This window comes from Notolepis coatsorum (genome assembly GCF_963971535.1).
Source record: "Notolepis coatsorum genome assembly, chromosome: 7".
In the NCBI taxonomy this organism is placed as follows: Eukaryota; Metazoa; Chordata; class Actinopteri; order Aulopiformes; family Paralepididae; genus Notolepis; species Notolepis coatsorum.
In genome coordinates, this window is record NC_140171.1 from 16,566,017 (window position 1) to 16,584,248 (window position 18,232).

Below are 18,232 nucleotides of genomic sequence, written 5' to 3' on the forward strand. Positions count from 1 at the left end.
GCAGCATCTGTAACTATGTTCACTTCCTCTTTGGGCCAAGAACCAAGATGTTTGACAGCACATTGAAACATCTTCCAACTCTCTCCGTGTAGGAGTGTGGAAGTGAGAATGAAACTTCACCACCGGTATATAAAGTCTGGAGCTGCTCCGTCGACAATGAACAGGGGACTGATCTTGCGGAGCCACAGAACGAGTTTCATACAGTACATCCAAGAGAGAGCTTTCTTCTACTGTGGCGCTCTACTGTAGTAAATGTACAGTCCCGTCGCCCTCGCCCTCTCTCGCCCTCTCTCCCAAACATGACATTTCACTGCCAGCGTCTGAATTTGGGAGAGACTGTCTGAATAGTCCACAGGAATAACATGTATGGTATGAAATCTTGAATTGGGTGACATTCCCCTTTAGATTTCTTATAATAGGCCTAACTATGCTATTTAAATGTCTAGCCTCAAAATGGAACCAAATAGGCTGATTGGAATGTATTATAGAGGCACAGGACACACACACACACACACACACACGCACACGCACGCACACACGCACGCACGCACACACACACACGCACACACACACACACAGATCACAAGTTTGTGAGTGACGTAGCTCTCACGGGTCACGTGGCCTAGCCCGAGTCAGCTGACACACGCCAGACTTCCTCGATGCTTCGCCTCCTCGCACTGTCGTCGGTGGAAGAACAACAGCATTTTTTTTTACTCAGCTTTGTTGATGTTGGCTAAATAAAGACCGAAAGACGGTAAAGTTTGTCACTAGTTTGTATCCGATGTGGTAACGTACGTACTCACGACTAAAGCTAAGTTGGCTGAGCTTTAGTCTTCTTTAGTCTTTTAATCTTGACGTCTAGCCTTTCTAGCTAACACAGCCAAGTTAATTCTGAACAGACACGTACGGTGTTATTATTTCATACAGGTTGTAAATATGTATATATATAGAGGTATAATAACAGTAGAGCGTTGTTATGTCATTTCTATAAACAAAGCATCACGACAAATACCAACTAACGTGAGTTTTGTAACGACAAAATGCGACCAATATGATGAATTGAAAATGGGGGACCCTGATGTAAACAAGACTAAAGTCTTTCTCTGGTCTGCATCCCCTTCTTAACAATTGTGTGTATTGAGCGGTACTGTATTGTACCCATTCTGCAATCTGTTGATACAATTTTCAATCAATCAATCAAACCATCGTTGCAGGTTCCCCCCTCTGTGTTGTTGTGACAATTCCACCCATGAACGTCTCGGACAGCGAGGAGGAGGAGGACTCCTATAATGAGAGGACAGCTCTGGTCCCTTCTGAGACACCGGCTGTGCCATCCTACCTGCCAGACTCTGACCAAGCCCCGCCCGGCGCAGACATGGACCCCAAAAGGGTAAACAAGCCAGATCACTTTTAGTTTCGCCTCTCTGACCAGTGGGGTAAAGCTCCTGGGACGGGACCCCTCCCCAGGGGTGATTGAAGGTGTTACAGAGGGTGCACTATGAATTGAAAATGGGGGACCCTGATGTAAACAAGACGAAGTCTTTCTCTCTGGTCTGCATCCCCTTAACAATTGTGTGTATTGACCTGTACTGTATTGTTGTACCCATTCTGCAATCTGTTAAAAAAAAATCATGAATTAATTTCATTCATTCATTCATCCCCAGCTAATAGCAATAGTTTAATTTGGTAACAAATGTTATTTACTTTTTTTTTTATTCAATAGAGGGGTTGTCTTAATGGCTACTCCTATAAAAGGTACAACACCACCGGCGACAACGCTAAGGCTGTGATCACATTGGACGCATTTTTCTTGCTCTCAGCTGACGTTACATGAGTTACATACATTACCACTGATTACCGTTGCTACCTCAGCTGATGTATGAGTTACATACATTACCACTGATTACCGTTGCTACCTCAGCTAACGTTACATGAGTTACATACATTACTACTGATTACCGTTGCTACCTCAGCTGATGTTACATATGAGTTACATACATTACCACTGATTACCGTTGCTACCTCAGCTAACGTTACATGAGTTACATACATTACTACTGATTACCGTTGCTACCTCAGCTGATGTTACACATGAGTTACATACATTACCACTGATTACCGTTGCTACCTCAGCTGATGTTACACATGAGTTACATACATTACTACTCGCAGCCCACAGCGTTGCTGTTCATATCTTGGTCGCGGTAAGACCTGGTCGTACAAACAAGGTTTGCTGGAAACTGCCAAAATTAGCCTCTCCTCCATTATGGTTTGTCTTGCTGTCGATTTCTCTTCAGATACCTCATATTTGTAATCCCTCCCCTCGGTTGATTTGATTGGTCCATCGACGAGAACGAAGGTGACTTTGACGTCGGTGCGCAATGTAGTGGTGGGACTCGATACAATTTTGTACTTGAATTAATTCGAGACTTTATAGTTAATTTAATTCATCTAAATTAATCACATTTTAACCCCATATCAATATTTGATGCGAAAAGCAAAATTTTTCAATTCAAATGAATTTTGGTATACGAGTGAATCAATGAATATACATACGTTTAAGCAGCAAAATCCTGTATTAGCTACTACACAGACCAACAGATCAATGCAGTTTTTAACAAAGTGCAGCAATTTTAGGAATAATATATACTGTATATAGGACCTTTTGTAAACTCAAGCTCTTTCGAGGTAAAAGTAAAACGCAGTACTTTCAAGTACATTCCAGAACAGTTGACCATTGAAAAAAAAAACTTGATTGATCTCACTTTCTCTTATTTTTATTATTTTATTATTTTTATTTTTGAACAAACCAGACTAAGAAAAAAAGTTATTTGCCATTTATTATACTTTATACTTATAGCACATGCATGAGTCTGGTCTCCTTTGAAAGGTAACATTCTTACACAATAAAGAAAAATCATCATGCGATTAAATGCATCAATTTTTTTTTACTTTTAATTCTTTCTGTAGTTAATTAATCAAAATGAATGTGATAAAGTCCCAGCCCTAAATGTAATGTGATGTATTATTGTGGCTCCGCAGCGTCAGACCAGGGGGGACCCCGCAGCGGTGGACCACAGCTCCGTAGAGCGGGAGCCCCACGTGATGGAGGACGTGGAGGAGGAGCTCACGCTGAAGTACGGGGCGAAGCACGTCATCATGCTGTTCGTGCCCGTCACCCTCTGCATGGTGGTGGTGGTGGCCACCATCAAGTCGGTCAGCTTCTACACCGAGAAGAACGGCCAGCAGCTGTGAGTATTTTGCGGTCGCGCGCGCCGTCCTTGTTGTCGTGTTAAAAGAACACGCCAACATTTTGGGAAATTAGCTTATCGTCTTCTCCAGAGAGAGACGAGAAGATGGATGCCAGTTTCCTCTCTGTGCGTTCAGTAGAAAGCGATCTGGTCAGTGGCGGCCGGTACATTCTTCTCAATGGGGGGCGCTATACCAAACATTTTGCAAACATGTACCACGCATTGGCATGTCACTGGCAGCGGACAGCTGACCAAGCGAACACTGACTCCCCACAACACTACCAAACCACCAACAACACACAACCAGTCAAATAAAGTAGTCTAATTCACAACTTGAAACACAATATATAAATAGAAAAGTTAGAAACAAACTCGCTCCGTCTCCAGAGAGAGAGAGAGAGAGAGAGAGAGAGAGAGAGAGAGAGAGAGAGAGAGAGAGAGAGAGAGAGAGAGAGAGAGAGAGAGAGAGAGAGAGAGAGAGAGAGAGAGAGAGAGAGAGAGAGAGAGAGAGAGAGAGAGAGAGAGAGAGAGAGAGAGAGAGAGAGAGAGAGAGAGAGAGAGAGAGAGAGAGAGAGAGAGAGAGAGAGAGAGAGAGAGAGAGAGATGTTAGCTGAGTGGCTGAATCACGTTAGTTAGAGAGAGAGAGAGAGAGAGAGAATCACGTTAGTGAGAGGTTTTATGTACTGTAGAGCAATACACTCTGTACCGATCACAATACCACCAACCTGGTTGTGTGGCAATAAAGGAATCTTGGCAATGGTAATCATACAGTACATGTCAACAGTAAAGAACCTGAGGGCAGAGTGATAGACTACAGTCTAGTGGCTGAGAGAGAGAGAGAGAGAGAGAGAGGCGTTAGCTGAGTGGCTAACAGCGGCTAGCGTTAGCTGAGTGGCTAAGAGAGAGAGAGAGAGAAAGAGAATTAACTCACTTTGTTTAATTGAAACGTGGTCCAGCCGGAGGGCTTAATAAAGTGTATGTCCACTGACTGTCCCCCAGACTGTTGTCGATGTATATTCCACTGCCCACTGTCCAGACTCGAGACTGCATCACAACACACAGCATCGAACATCCGGCAAACTACCTGGCGATCTACCATCCACTTCTGCAAAATGCGGCTACGGAAAAGTACTGTCGTCGCCGCGTCGGCCAATCAGAGAGCGTCTCCGCAAAATGCGGCTACGGAAATAAAAAAAACTGCTAAGGCTGCTTGCCTAGACCGCTTCAAATCGCGCCCGGCTTCCAACATAATACATCATATTTCAACGCACAGCGCGTTACGCACTGATTGGCTGCGACGGATACAGCGATGACGCACTCAGAGCGCTATTGCGTCTAGCCCGGGCGAGAAATACGGCTAGGGAGAAATGCGGCTATGCGCAGTGAGTCACTTCCTGTTCAGGAAAACGATTCTTTTTTATTTGATATATTAACGTTATATTGTGCATTGGAAACACAAACATACTTAAAATGAGTAAATATTATTCATTTTAAACATGTTTATATTATTTATAGGGCTATAAAACAAAAAACAAAAAAAATATATTTCTTTTTCTTCTCTCTTTTAACAGGGGGGGCGGCACCGAGCGCCCCCAGTGGCCAGCCGCCACTGGATCTGGTTAGTTCACACATTTCAAGCATCAGTGATGTAACGTTCAGAATGAATGCTTTTATTCCCGAAATACGCTAGCTCTGTACGTTCGTTACTAAGTAAATACAAAACCATACGTTAAAGTGGAAGCTCAGCCATTTTAAGCATCAACAATGTAACTTTCGGAATTAATGCTTTTGTTCCTGGAAATAACATTTAGCCTGCTGTGACTCGCTCATATCTAGCTGTTAGCAATGATGAGTAAGTAAATGATAAGTAAAAACAAAATATGTTAACGTGTGGGGAGGTGATTGAATAGTTCCCAGTGACTATCGAATAGTAATTTTGTGAGTTTTACCCATCCCTACATTTTACGTAAAATATTTCATTCTCATAAAATTCTCAAACCTTTATTTAAACTTGAAACTGAGATTTCCATCATTTACAGTTACGAGTACATAAAGAAATAAGCATTAAAAGTATCTAAAATCACAGACTATAAAATCACAACAATAAGACAACAAGACGAGGCAGAAATCAAGGATAACAAATCAATTAAAACACGTACAACCTGATTGACAATGGTGACCAAGGTTTTATACAACAGAGGGGAGAATCTCGAGCTCAAAATAAGCACGTCGTTTAATGGTTGAGTGTACGCTGTCCTCTGCGCCGTCGTCATGGACACTCGGACGTCTCCCCGGGATGCGCTCGTTCCCCTTATCTATTTTGCCGGAGGGCACTTGATTTCTTTCTCTCTTGTTTTCATTCACGTTGTAAGTGGGAAGCAGCAGAGCGTCATGAAGCAGCCTTGACTCATGCCTCCAGGAGACACCCGTGTCCTGTGTTGAGGCTTAAGAACGGCAGCTCACATGCGTCTCGTGTTTCCTCATGCAACTCTCTTAGGGATGTTCTTAGTCACGTCTCGTGTTTCCTCATGCAACTCTCTTAGGGACGTTCTTAGTCACGTCTCATGTTTCCTCATGCAACTCTTTTAGGGACGTTCTTAGTCACATCTAGGGATGTCCGATATTATCGGCCTATCGATATTATCGGCCGATATTGGCATTAAAATGTAATATCAGAAATGATCAGTATCATTTTTCAATTTTTTTTTTTTTTTTTTTTACATTTATTTAACCTTTATTTACCCAGGCAAGCAAGTACGAACAAATTCTTATTTTATTTATTGTCAAAAGTAGGCATAACGTTGTGGTAATTCCACGACAAGAGATATGTAATGTTAAATTCCACGACAAGAGATATGTAATGTTAATTACCTGAAATTATTCCATTTTTTTGGGGGGGAACCCCTGCATATATCGGTATTGGAAATTAAGAGTTGGACAATATCGGTATATCGGATATCGGTAAAAAAGCCAATATCGAACAACGAACATCCCATGTCACGTCTCATGAGGCAGCTGGTGTCCTCTGTTCCTACTGGCTTTCGCGTCGTTCATCCTGCTTTTTGTTTCATGTCAAGTGATGAGTCTTCTGATCAGTCTTCTGATGAGTCTTCTAGGGCTGATGAGTCTTCTAGGGCTGGTGAGTCTTCTGATGAGTCTTCTGATGAGTCTTCTAGGGCTGATGAGTCTTCTGATGAGTCTTCTAGGGCTGATGAGTCTTCTGATGAGTCTTCTGATGAGTCTTCTAGGGCTGGTGAGTCTTCTAGGCCTGATGAGTCTTCTTCTTCTTCTTTCGTGTAACGTCAGAGGTCCAACTCTGTATCTTGTAGCCATGCCCTTAACTCTGGCCCCACATCAAAGAGGCTGGCTTCCGAGGGTGGTTTGTATAGGGGGCAGATGGTCCCTTTCATTCGATTAGTCGATTTATTGTTCAGTTTGGTCTTAGTCGATTGTTGGATTCTTCGGTAATCAGCCAATCTCATCTCATCATCTCCTTTGTGACTCCCTGTTCTGCGTTGTGTTTGTATCCACCCCCGTTAGTACATCTGTTAGTCATAAGAAACGACACTGCAACGTGATCTCTTTCCTTAGATCCTCATGTTTATTTCCATAAACATAGCCTCTGTACCCATTCTGTATTGTCCTTGAACAGTTAATTCATTCTTCTCCACCGTCTCTTCTGTCACGACAGTCCAATGGTTCTGGGCCTCGTCGTGGATTTATGTAAAATGTGAGATTCGAGTGTCATTAGCAGCATGGGGGAGGGAGGGGGGGGGGTACAGGTATGGGCAGGGTAATAGTAGAAAGACAATAAATATTACACAAATCTGAATATAGAAATATGGGGAAAATAAACAGTATAATTAACTCTGAATATAAATATATGAGAAAAGTAAACAGTAACACAAGATGCAGGTGAGGGTCTGTACCCTAACTGGCCTGATATACACCATATTCTGTGCAGTTTTTGGTGGTTAAGAGTCGGACACACTTCTAACATTTATGACAAGTATTTTATTTAATACAAAAAAAATCAAATTATATTGAAAATAATTGCAATGAGAAGAGCCATTTGCTGTAATTTCCTGCAATTTAAAAACATAATTTCAATGAAATGGCAAACACAAGGGCAACTTCCAAATAAGTTATTTGTACAGTGAATAAGGTTGCACAATAGTTTAACGTTGAACATGCAACACACACAACTGTCAACCTGAATTAACATTCAGTATTCAATATTGTCTGATTCAATATTAACATTCAGTATTCAAGTAGAACAGCTAGCTAGCCGTTGTGGACACTTTCCACAGCAAAATGGTAGGCAAGGCACCTTGGTTGAGAAATGCAGGCTTCAATCTATGTTGTTCTTCTTCTTCTTCTTCTTATTTGAATTTCCGGCAGAGTAGACGCATCGTGGCGTATTACTGCCCTCCGCAATTCTTTTTATGGGCTCTTCTTCTTCTCCTTCTTCTCTTTCTTCACCTTCTTTTTCTTCTTCTACTGGACCCCGTCATCAACTACATTGTCCATTGGAGTGCAGCTACTGCTGCTACTTCCTGCCTGAGCCCCCCTCCGCGGGACCCTCCTTGCCCCCTGCTATCTTATCCTGGGCTGCTTTGTCCCTCGCAGCCTTGTCCCTCGCAGCCCCCTCAGCCAATTCTTTACACACCTCCTTCCAGTCCAGACCTTCCAATCCCAGATGTTGAACCGCTATCCTAACTATCATCTTCACCATCTCTGTTCTACCCGTAACCTCTGCCATACCAGTAACTACCCCTGCCACGAAGGCCACAATACCTAATTTCTCCTCCCTTCCCCTGTCTCTTTCCACCTGCTCTACCCTCACTGCCAAATGCCCTCCTTCAACCCCCTGCACCCTTTCTTGGCTCCCCTGTCCTGCCCTGCTAACCGCCCCAGCATACGTCAACTTACCCTCCCTTCTCTCTCTCCGATCCGCGACCTGCTTCATCATCACCTCGCACCCCCGAAACGCTACACTATGCTCCCCACCACAACTACAGCACTTCGGCTTCACTCCCTCTCCACATTTCCCATATTCATGTTCCTCGCCACACCTAGCGCACCTCATCCCCTTCATACACGTGGTAGCTATATGGCCAAACCCCTGGCACCTATAGCACCTAAGAGGATTATGAACAAATTCCCTAACCCTATACATCCTACGCCCTACTAACACCTCCCTAGGAAAGAGAGAATTGTTGAATATATACACAAATGTCTACATACTGTGACATCACAAATGTTCTAGAATGGTCTATTATGACATCATACTGTGACATCACAAATGTTCTAGAATGGTCTATTATGACATCATACTGTGACATCACAACGGAACATGTTTGAGTACCATTTGAATAATATAAATAATGTTTGGTAAGGCTGTCCCCGAAGCCTGTTTTTGGGATTCAAACTTCGTCAGGGTTTTTCGAACAGACGTTTTTTTTTAATAAAAAATTTCAATTTTTTCTTTTTTTTTATAAATTCTTTCTTTTTTTATCAAACTAAATCGTCAATTTGAATAAAGTGATTATAACTTCGTCAGGGTTTTTCGAATGGACATTCGAACCTTCGTTTTTAATAAAATAATGTAAATAAAAAAAATCATTCTCATTTCATTTTTATTTTTTTTAATATTTTTTTTTATCCTCAAACTAAATCCTCAATTAGAATAAAGTGATTAGTCTGATTAAATGAGGATTTCTTTTTTATTAAATCAACTTTCCAGCCCCCTGTCAACTGTCAAATGATGTCAACTAGGCTTGGGCGGTATAACGGTATTACGGTATACCAGGGTATTTAGAAATCCCGACGGTATTGAAAATCAATACCGTCAAAATCACAGATGCGTTTCAGTTTATATTACACTGAAACAGGGTTTTGACAGTGGTTTGTTGTAGTGCACACACGCGCCAGCAGAGGGCGAGACCAGTCCTCACTAGTGGAGCGAGTGGTTGTCTTCTACACACAGGAGGAGGGGAAACCCCGCTTCAGTGGTGGAAATTAAATGAGACACGCTTACCGTTGCTGGTGCTGCAGGCTAACTGGCTATTCTGAGAGCTAACTGTTGTGTATGTGGATCACAACGGTGTTCACGCTTTACGGTAATGTTGCGACAGTGCTGTGAAAATACCGTAAAGCGTTGTGGTAACGTGTGTTGTTGTGCACTGGTGGAGCAAGCAAATAAACGGTAAAACGTTACATCGCAGTCCGGTGTGTTTTTGAATACACAATACTAACGTTAGTACTGGGTGCTGCAGGCTTCTGGCTACCATTCTGAGAGCTAACGTTAGTAGTACTGGATGCTGCAGGCTTCTGGCTACCATTCTGAGAACTAACGTTAGTAGTACTGGATGCTGCAGGCTTCTGGCTACCATTCTGAGAGCTAACATTAGTAGTACTGGATGCTGCAGGCTTCTGGCTACCATTCTGAGAGCTAACGTTAGTAGTACTGGATGCTGCAGGCTTCTGGCTACCATTCTGAGAGCTAACGTTAGTAGTACTGGATGCTGCAGGCTTCTGGCTACCATTCTGAGAGCTAACGTTAGTAGTACTGGATGCTGCAGGCTTCTGGCTACCATTCTGAGAGCTAACGTTGGTAGTACTGGATGCTGCGGGCTTCTGGCCATCTCCGTAATTTGTTTACTTGGTAACACGAGTTGCCACCCCCCCCCCACCCCCCCGCTGATGAAAATGAAAGTCATACCGTCATATACCGTATACCGGGGTATTAGGTCATCAAGGTATGACGGTATGAAAAAAATTATACCGCCCAAGCCTAACACACACACACATACACACACACACACTGGAACAGAGGACCAATCAATCACGTATTAGACAATGATGCATCTGTTTCTAAGCTGGTCCCAAAATTTCACTGCACATTTTTTCTTTTTTTATAAAATGTGGCGCTGCGCCCCTATAGGTATTACAGGGGTTCTATTGTGAAGATATCCTTTTCCTGTGTGTTGCATTGTTGTTACAGAACGAGGGGTTGTCCCAACACTGAGAATGTTAAATATGCACATTGTGCCTTTTCTGCGGTTCAGCCGCGACGAGAACCCTCCCTCTTTTAAACGAGCCGTTCAGAATTGCAACTTCTTGCAACAACTCGCTCCTTGCGGGATTTCAGAGCGAGATTTTAATTCTGTTTCAGTGTCAAAAACACAAGCACTTTTAGTGGACGGCCATGGTAACCAAATAAAAAATGGAAATAAAAAACTGAGTTCCCTAGAAACCACTCGAGTTGAAATGGTGAGTAGCGGCTTACTGAGGCCCAACCCAAACTCACAATACAGAATACTTGTAATGCGAACCAACAGGTTCTCTCTCGTCCCCTTTCTAAAGGTGCACCGTGCTGTTTCTGGGGAAGCGAGTTTGTTTACATTGGCAGAGCCTCCAATTAGTTTACAAAGCGTAATCCTTAGGGCGGTCAGGTGGCGTAGCGGAGATTGCGTTTGTCACCAACCCCGGAGACGCTGGATTCGCCTGTTCGAATCCAGCTCACAGCTCCGGCGTTGTCACCAGCTTGGCTGGCCGTTCACACTAATACAATTGGCAGTGTTAGAGGGTGGGAGAAGCTGGCGGGGTGGGTCCGGGTCGTTGTAAACAGCGACTCCTACAGTTCAGTCGGGGCGCCTGCTAAGCGCGGATAGGATCTAAGGGCGGTAGTGTGATCCTTCCACACGTTACACGCTCTCAGTGAGAGTCCGCGCTGCCAGGTGAAAAGAAGCGGTTGATTGGCTAGACGTGTGTCGGAGGAAGCACGTGATAGCCTCCACTCTCCCAGACCGACTGTGGGGGGTACGTGCGCAGCGACCAGGAAGGGGATTGGGAATTGGCATAACGACTAACATTGGGATGGGCGAAAATCGGAGGAAAAAGGAGGGGGGAAAAGATTTATAAAAAAAAAAAAAAAAAAAAAAATCCTTTCACTACCACACTACAGACGGTTCACTTTTCATTGGTCCTGTCTGCAGTCACTTCATTGGTCACTTTTCATTGGCATCTTGGATTTCCGTCTTCACCTATCTCCTCGTAATTTTTTACATATCCAAAATGCTCCCACACTGCGTGGTTTCTTTTGGCTATAAGGCGAGGATTTTAGTTCCTTATGCTGCTTTCACAGCATGTCTCGCTGTTAGGGATGGGCAAAACTGGGAACTATTCCATTAGTCACTGGGAACTATTCCATTACTGTTCGATAGTCACTGGGAACTATTTCATTACTATTCGATAGTCACTGGGAACTATTCCATTACTAATCACTGGGAACTATTCCATTACTCTTCCATAGTCACTGGGAACTATTCCATTACTGTTCCATAGTCACTGGGAACTATTCCATTACTGTTCCATAGTCACTGGGAACTATTCCATTACTAATCACTGGGAACTATTCCATTACTAGTCACTGGGAACTATTCCATTACTAATCACTGGGAACTATTCCATTACTAATCACTGGGAACTATTCCATTACTAATCACTGGGAACTATTCCATTACTAATCCGTCACTGGGAACTATTCCATTACTAATCAGGAAAAGAAAAGTTACTCTATAGCACCTTTAACTGATCATTAAAAAATAGGGATATTTTGTAAGACATTAAAAAAAATCTTACTTTCAAAATAATAATAATGCAGGACCTGTTGCAGAGGTCTTTATTCGGCATGCAACGACACTCAATGTTTTAGTGGTACACACAGCGGTTAGTTTAGCACACACACCGGAACACACACGCATGCATTGTCTCTTTAGGATCGCAGATGCGATTTGTCTCTGCGATTAACCCATCCCGTCGTCCTTCCCCCCCAAGGGCAGCCGGGAGCAGACAGGCGTCAACGTGAGCCGCGCCAGGGGACCAATCCAAGTGCTCCTGTCCGTCTTCGTCAAGGACGCCACAGCGTTAGCGATCTGTTGTTGTGCATGTTTTTCCATTGGGTTTATCTTATCGGGGGGGAAACCCTTGCGAGCACAGGGAGAACATGCAAACTCCACACAGAAAGGCCTGGGAGATACCCCACCTGGGTACCTGGCATCATGGAAACCTGGTCCCCAAGCGGGAATCGAACCCTGGACCTTCTTGCTGTGAGGCGACAGTGTTAACCACTACACCACTTTTTATTCAAAAGAAAAAAAGTATCAGTAGATATATAGTCTATCTGGAATTTAAGCTCCAAAATGTCTAGGTCGATATTGAATCCTAAACGAGTCTCGCTCTAATTGGCATGTGACCTGTGTGTGACCTGTGTGTGACTCTCCAGGATCTACACGCCCTTCACAGAGGACACCACGTCAGTGGGCCAGCGGCTCCTTAACTCGCTGCTCAACACCCTCACCATGATCAGCGTCATCGTGGTCATGACCGTCTTCCTGGTGCTCCTCTACAAGTACCGCTGTTACAAGGTGAGAAGAAACTCCTAGTCCAGCAAGTACCGCTGTTACAAGGTGAGAAGAAACTCCTAGTCCAGCAAGTACCGCTGTTACAAGGTGAGAAGAAACTCCTAGTCCAGCAAGTACCGCTGTTACAAGGTGAGAAGAAACTCCTAGTCCAGCAAGTACCGCTGTTACAAGGTGAGAAGGGTTCAGAAAAGAATCTCAGAAGTCAGAGGGGTTAGTCCTACTTTTCATAGAAGTAGAATAGAAGATATTCCTTTATTGATCCCCTTGGGGGAATTCGGGAATAGAAGTTGATGTAGAAGAAGTGGAATAGAAGTAGTATAATAGAAGATGTTGATGTAGTAGAATAGAAGAAGTAGAATAGAAGTAGTATAATAGAAGTTGATGTAGTAGAATAGAAGTAGAATAGAAGTAGTATAATAGAAGATGTTGATGTAGTAGAATAGAAGAAGTAGAATAGAAGATGTTGATGTAGTAGAATAGAAGTAGTATAATAGAAGATGTTGATGTAGTAGAATAGAAGAAGTAGAATAGAAGTAGTATAATAGAAGTAGTATAATAGAATAAGTTGATGAAGTGGAATAGAAGTAGTATAATAGAAGAAGTTGATGTAGTAGAATAGAAGAAGTAGTATAATAGAAGAAGTTGATGTAGTAGAATAGACGTATAATATATGTAGAATAGAAGAAGTAAAATAGAAGACGTTGTTGTAGTAGAATAGAAGTAGAATAGAAGAAGTTGATGTAGTAGGATAGAAAAGTAGAATAGAAGAAGTTGATGTAGTAGAATAGTAAGGTATTTTCCTCTGTGCTTGTATAAAGTTACTGGGTGTCCATTCAGCAGGCTTGTATAAAGTCACTGGGTGTCCATTCAGCAGGCTTGACGTTTTGTGTGACTCGCATGTCTCTCTCTGTTCCCAGTTCATCCACGGCTGGCTCATCCTCTCCTCTCTGATGCTGCTGTTCTGGTTCAGCTTCATGTACCTGGGGTGAGTCTCCTGCCTCCTCCCCCTCTAGTTACCGCGGGACTTCGTCTCCCTGTGAATTCCGCGACCCCGTATTTAGAAAAGGGAAATATTAGCCTTCCGAGTCCATTCTGAATGGGACAAAGAACGCCAAGCCCCCTTGTTCTATTTCCTTACAGATGGTTTCCATGTCGGGATAATGAGCTAGCTAAACAGGTTTGCGCTCATGGATCCACAGGATTGTTTATTCGCCTTAAGGGATATCCATGCTAGCTAGTGTGTGGGGGATATCCATGCTAGCTAGTGTGTGGGGGATATCCATGCTAGCTAGCGTGTGGGGGATATCCATGCTAGCTAGCGTCTAGGGCAGGGGTCTCAAACTCAATTTACCTGGGGGCCGCTGGAGGTAGAGTCTGGGTGAGGCTGGGCCGCATCAAATATTATAATTTTTTTATATATATTTTCTTGTGCAAAATCAACTCTGCCTCTCTTTGTTAACTACAACAAGCAATGCTGTTTGTTATTTAAGATGAGGTCGGACTCGCCACTGACAGATTTGTGTTCATTGTGCTGCTTTTATAAAGCCTCAAATGACGGCTTACAATATTTCATGAAAGCAAAGTGTTTTGTTTGGCTAAGATTTAAAAAGGTTTAAACTTTACAGCACTGACAAAATTGAACAAAGTGCTGTACAAGTCCCACAACATATAAAAAAAGAAAGTACTATATACTAGCTATACTTCCTCTCTCCTCCTCCTCTCCTCCCCTCCTCAGATCTCCCCTTCTCTCCTCCTCCCCTCCTCCTCCCCTCATCAGGTCTCCCCTTCTCTCCTCCTCCTCTCCTCCTCCTCTCCTCCTCCTCTCCTCTCCCCTCCTCAGGCCTCCCCTTCTCTCCTCCTCCTCTCCCCTCCTCCTCCCCTCCTCAGGTCTCCCCTTCTCTCCTCCTCCTCTCCTCTCCTCCCCTCCTCAGGTCTCCCCTCCTCTCCTCCCCCTCTCCTCTCCTCCCCTCCTCAGGTCTCCCCTTCTCTCCTCCTCCTCTCCTCTCCTCCCCTCCTCAGGTCTCCCCTTCTCTCCTCCTCCTCTCCTCTCCTCCTCAGGTCTCCCCTTCTCTCCTCCTCCTCTCCCCTCCTCCTCCCCTCCTCAGGTCTCCCCTTCTCCCCTCCTCCTCTCCTCTCCTCCTCAGGTCTCCCCTTCTCTCCTCCTCCTCTCCTCTCCTCCCCAGGTCTCCCCTTCTCTCCTCCTCCTCTCCTCTCCTCCCCTCCTCAGGTCTCCCCTTCTCTCCTCCTCCTCTCCTCTCCTCCCCTCCTCAGGTCTCCCCTTCTCTCCTCCTCCTCTCCTCTCCTCCCCTCCTCAGGTCTCCCCTTCTCTCCTCCTCCTCTCCTCCCCTCCTCAGGTCTCCCCTTCTCTCCTCCTCTCCTCCCCTCCTCAGGTCTCCCCTTCTCTCCTCCTCCTCTCCTCTCCTCCCCTCCTCAGGTCTCCCCTTCTCTCCTCCTCCTCTCCTCCCCTCCTCAGGTCTCCCCTTCTCTCCTCCTCTGCTCTCCTCTCCTCCTCAGGTCTCCCCTTCTCTCCTCCTCTCCTCCCCTCCTCATGTCTCCCCTTCTCTCCTCCTCCTCTCCTCTCCTCCCCAGGTCTCCCCTTCTCTCCTCCTCTGCTCTCCTCCTCCTATCCTCCCATCCTTAGGTCCCCCCTTCTCTCCTCTCCTTTCCTCCCCTCTTCAGGTTTCCCCTTCTCCCCTCCCCTTCTCTCCTCCTCTGCTCTCCTCCTCTCCCTCTCCTTGTGTAAATGGTAAAGCTCTATAAAATTGAATGCCCCCTCTGCCCCCAGGGAGGTGTTCAAGACCTACAACGTGGCCATGGACTACCCCACGGTGGCCATGATCATCTGGAACTTTGGCGCCGTGGGGATGATCTGTATCCACTGGAAGGGCCCCCTGCAGCTCCAGCAGGCCTACCTCATCGTCATCAGTGCCCTCATGGCCCTCGTCTTCATCAAATACCTGCCCCCGTGGTCGGCCTGGGTCATCCTGGGGGCCATCTCCATCTACGGTGAGCTGCCTGGACTATGGGTTCTGACTTTTATGTGTTTCAGTTCAGAAGTGTTGAAGGTTTTCTCTGAGCCCTGTTCGTTTTGTTAGAATAAGTAGAATAAAAGTAGTAGAATAGATGTAATAGAAGAAGTAGAATATAAGTAGTAGAATAGAAATAGTAGAATAGAAATAGTAGAATAGAAGTAGTAGAAGTAGAATAGAAGTAGTAGAATAGAAATAGTAGAATATAAGTAGTAGAAGTAGAATAGAAGAAGTATAATAGTAGTAGAATAGAAGTAGTAGAATAGAAGAAGTAATAGAATAGAAGTAGAAGTAGTATAAAAGAAGTAGAATAGAAGTAGTAGAATACAAGAAGTAATACAATAGAAGTAATAGAATAGAAGTAGTAGAATACAAGAAGTAATAGAATAGAAGAAGTCGAATATAATAGAAGTAATAGAATAGAAGAAGTAGAATATAATATAAGTAGTAGAATAGAAGTAGTAGAAGTAGAATAGAAGAAGTGGAATAGAATAAGTAATAGAATAGAAGAAGTAGAATAGAAGAAGTAATAGAATAGAAGAAGTAGAATATGAGAAGTAGTAGAATAGAAGTAAAATAAGTAGAATAGGAGTAGTGGAATAGAAGTAGTAGAATAGAAGAAGTAGAATAGAAGTAGTAGAATAGAAGTAGTAGTATAGAAGAAGTAGAATTAGAATATAAGTAGTATAGAAGAAGTAGAATAGAAATATAACTACAATATAAGTAGTAGAATAGAAGAAGTACAATAGACTTTTGTGTTTTGACTTGTTTCAGTTGTTCAAAGCGTTGCAGGTTTTCTCTGAGCCCTGTTGGTTTTGTTTGTTTACAGATTTAGTGGCGGTCCTGTGTCCCAAAGGCCCTTTGAGGATGCTGGTGGAAACGGCTCAGGAGCGCAACGAACCCATCTTCCCTGCCCTCATATACTCATGTGAGCATAACAAGCCTGTCTTCCCTGCCCTCATATACTCATGTGATCTTAACAAGCCCATCTTCCCTGCCCTCATATACTCATGTGAGCATAACAAGCCCGTCTTCCCTGCCCTCATATACTCATGTGATCTTAACAAGCCCATCTTCCCTGCCCTCATATACTCATGTGAGCATAACAAGCCCGTCTTCCCTGCCCTCATATACTCATGTGATCTTAACAAGCTCATCTTCCCTGCCCTCATATACTCATGTGAGCATAACACGCCCATCTTCCCTGCCCTCATATACTCATGTGATCTTAACAAGCCCATCTTCCCTGCCCTCATATACTCATGTGAGCATAACACGCCCATCTTCCCTGCCCTCATATACTCATGTGAGCTTAACAAGCCCATCGTCCCTGCCCTCATATACTCATGTGAGCATAACACGCCCATCTTCCCTGCCCTCATATACTCATGTGAGTTTAACAAGCCCGTCTTCCCTGCCCTCACATACTCATGTGATCTTAACAAGCCCATCTTCCCTGCCCTCATATACTCATGTGAGCATAACACGCCCATCTTCCCTGCCCTCATATACTCATGTGATCTTAACAAGCCCGTCTTCCCTGCCGTTGCCTTTGAAGTTATTGTTTGGATTTTAAAAATAAATACAAAATAAAGTGATTCTCGATTCATCACGATTATTCAGGCAGTTCGATACATTTTGGTTGCTATTAACCTTCATGTTACAAAATATGTGTTATTTGACTTTTAATTTTAGAAGTGTGACTTTTCTTTTTTACAGGGTTCATGCCGGTTTCAACAAGTTACTTTAAGACATCTTAAGACCTTTTTAAGACCACTTTGAATATAATTGAATACCTATTTCACGGCCATACTGGCAAAAAAACCTATGAAGGAAAATGCCTACAGTATGAAAGAAGTAATTCCATATGAATTGTTGGAGGAACTATTAACTATTATAATACTGCTTACTTTACAGCCTGGACATTTACCACCAAACACATTTAAACAAGATAAAGAGAAGTTATCACAAGAAGTAACTTCTAATACAAGACATTTAAACAAGATACAGAGAAGTTATCACTACATAGAAGTAACTTCTAATACAAGACATTTAAACAAGATACAGAGAAGTTATCACTACACAGAAGTAACTTCCTAATACAAGACAGTTTTAAGACCTATCAGAATAATATGTAAGACCTTTTAAGGCTGACACTTCTGAATACTAAATGGAAGACTTTTTAAGACTCAGCAGGAACCCTCCTTTAACCCCAGTTCACCTCTTGTCAGTCAGTACCTCTGTCACATACTTACTGTAAAAGGTGCCAACATGTTTCATCAGGGCATTGGCCATCTTGGTCCAAACGTGTTCTTTAACTATGTAACCGCGACACAATAAAGGCTTTTAAAGATATTTTCCTATTGTGCCTGGTATTTCTTTACAGTCTTCTCCCAAAGACCCAAGAGCACCTGAAACCTTGTATTCACGTAGAGCGCAGGCCTGCTTGAACTCTGCTACTTTACCTCTGTAGCAGTATTAGTTTATTCAATCATCATCTCACACAATACAATATGCACAATCA

At 43.5% G+C, this 18,232-nt stretch overlaps 1 protein-coding gene across 1 annotated transcript in view; it reads left to right on the forward strand.

The window, feature by feature from the left end:
• Positions 1–633: 633 nt before the first annotated feature.
• The window catches only part of psen2 (presenilin 2), a 28,256-nt gene continuing 10,657 nt past the window's right edge, over positions 634–18,232 (forward strand). Inside the window, exons 1-7 of the mRNA XM_084318067.1 lie at positions 634–754; positions 1,215–1,390; positions 3,043–3,251; positions 12,541–12,682; positions 13,597–13,664; positions 15,465–15,685; positions 16,538–16,636. Of these exons, the coding sequence (XP_084174193.1) occupies positions 1,250–1,390; positions 3,043–3,251; positions 12,541–12,682; positions 13,597–13,664; positions 15,465–15,685; positions 16,538–16,636 (880 nt within the window). The 5' untranslated portion in view covers positions 634–754; positions 1,215–1,249. The remainder of the gene's footprint in view (positions 755–1,214; positions 1,391–3,042; positions 3,252–12,540; positions 12,683–13,596; positions 13,665–15,464; positions 15,686–16,537; positions 16,637–18,232) is intronic.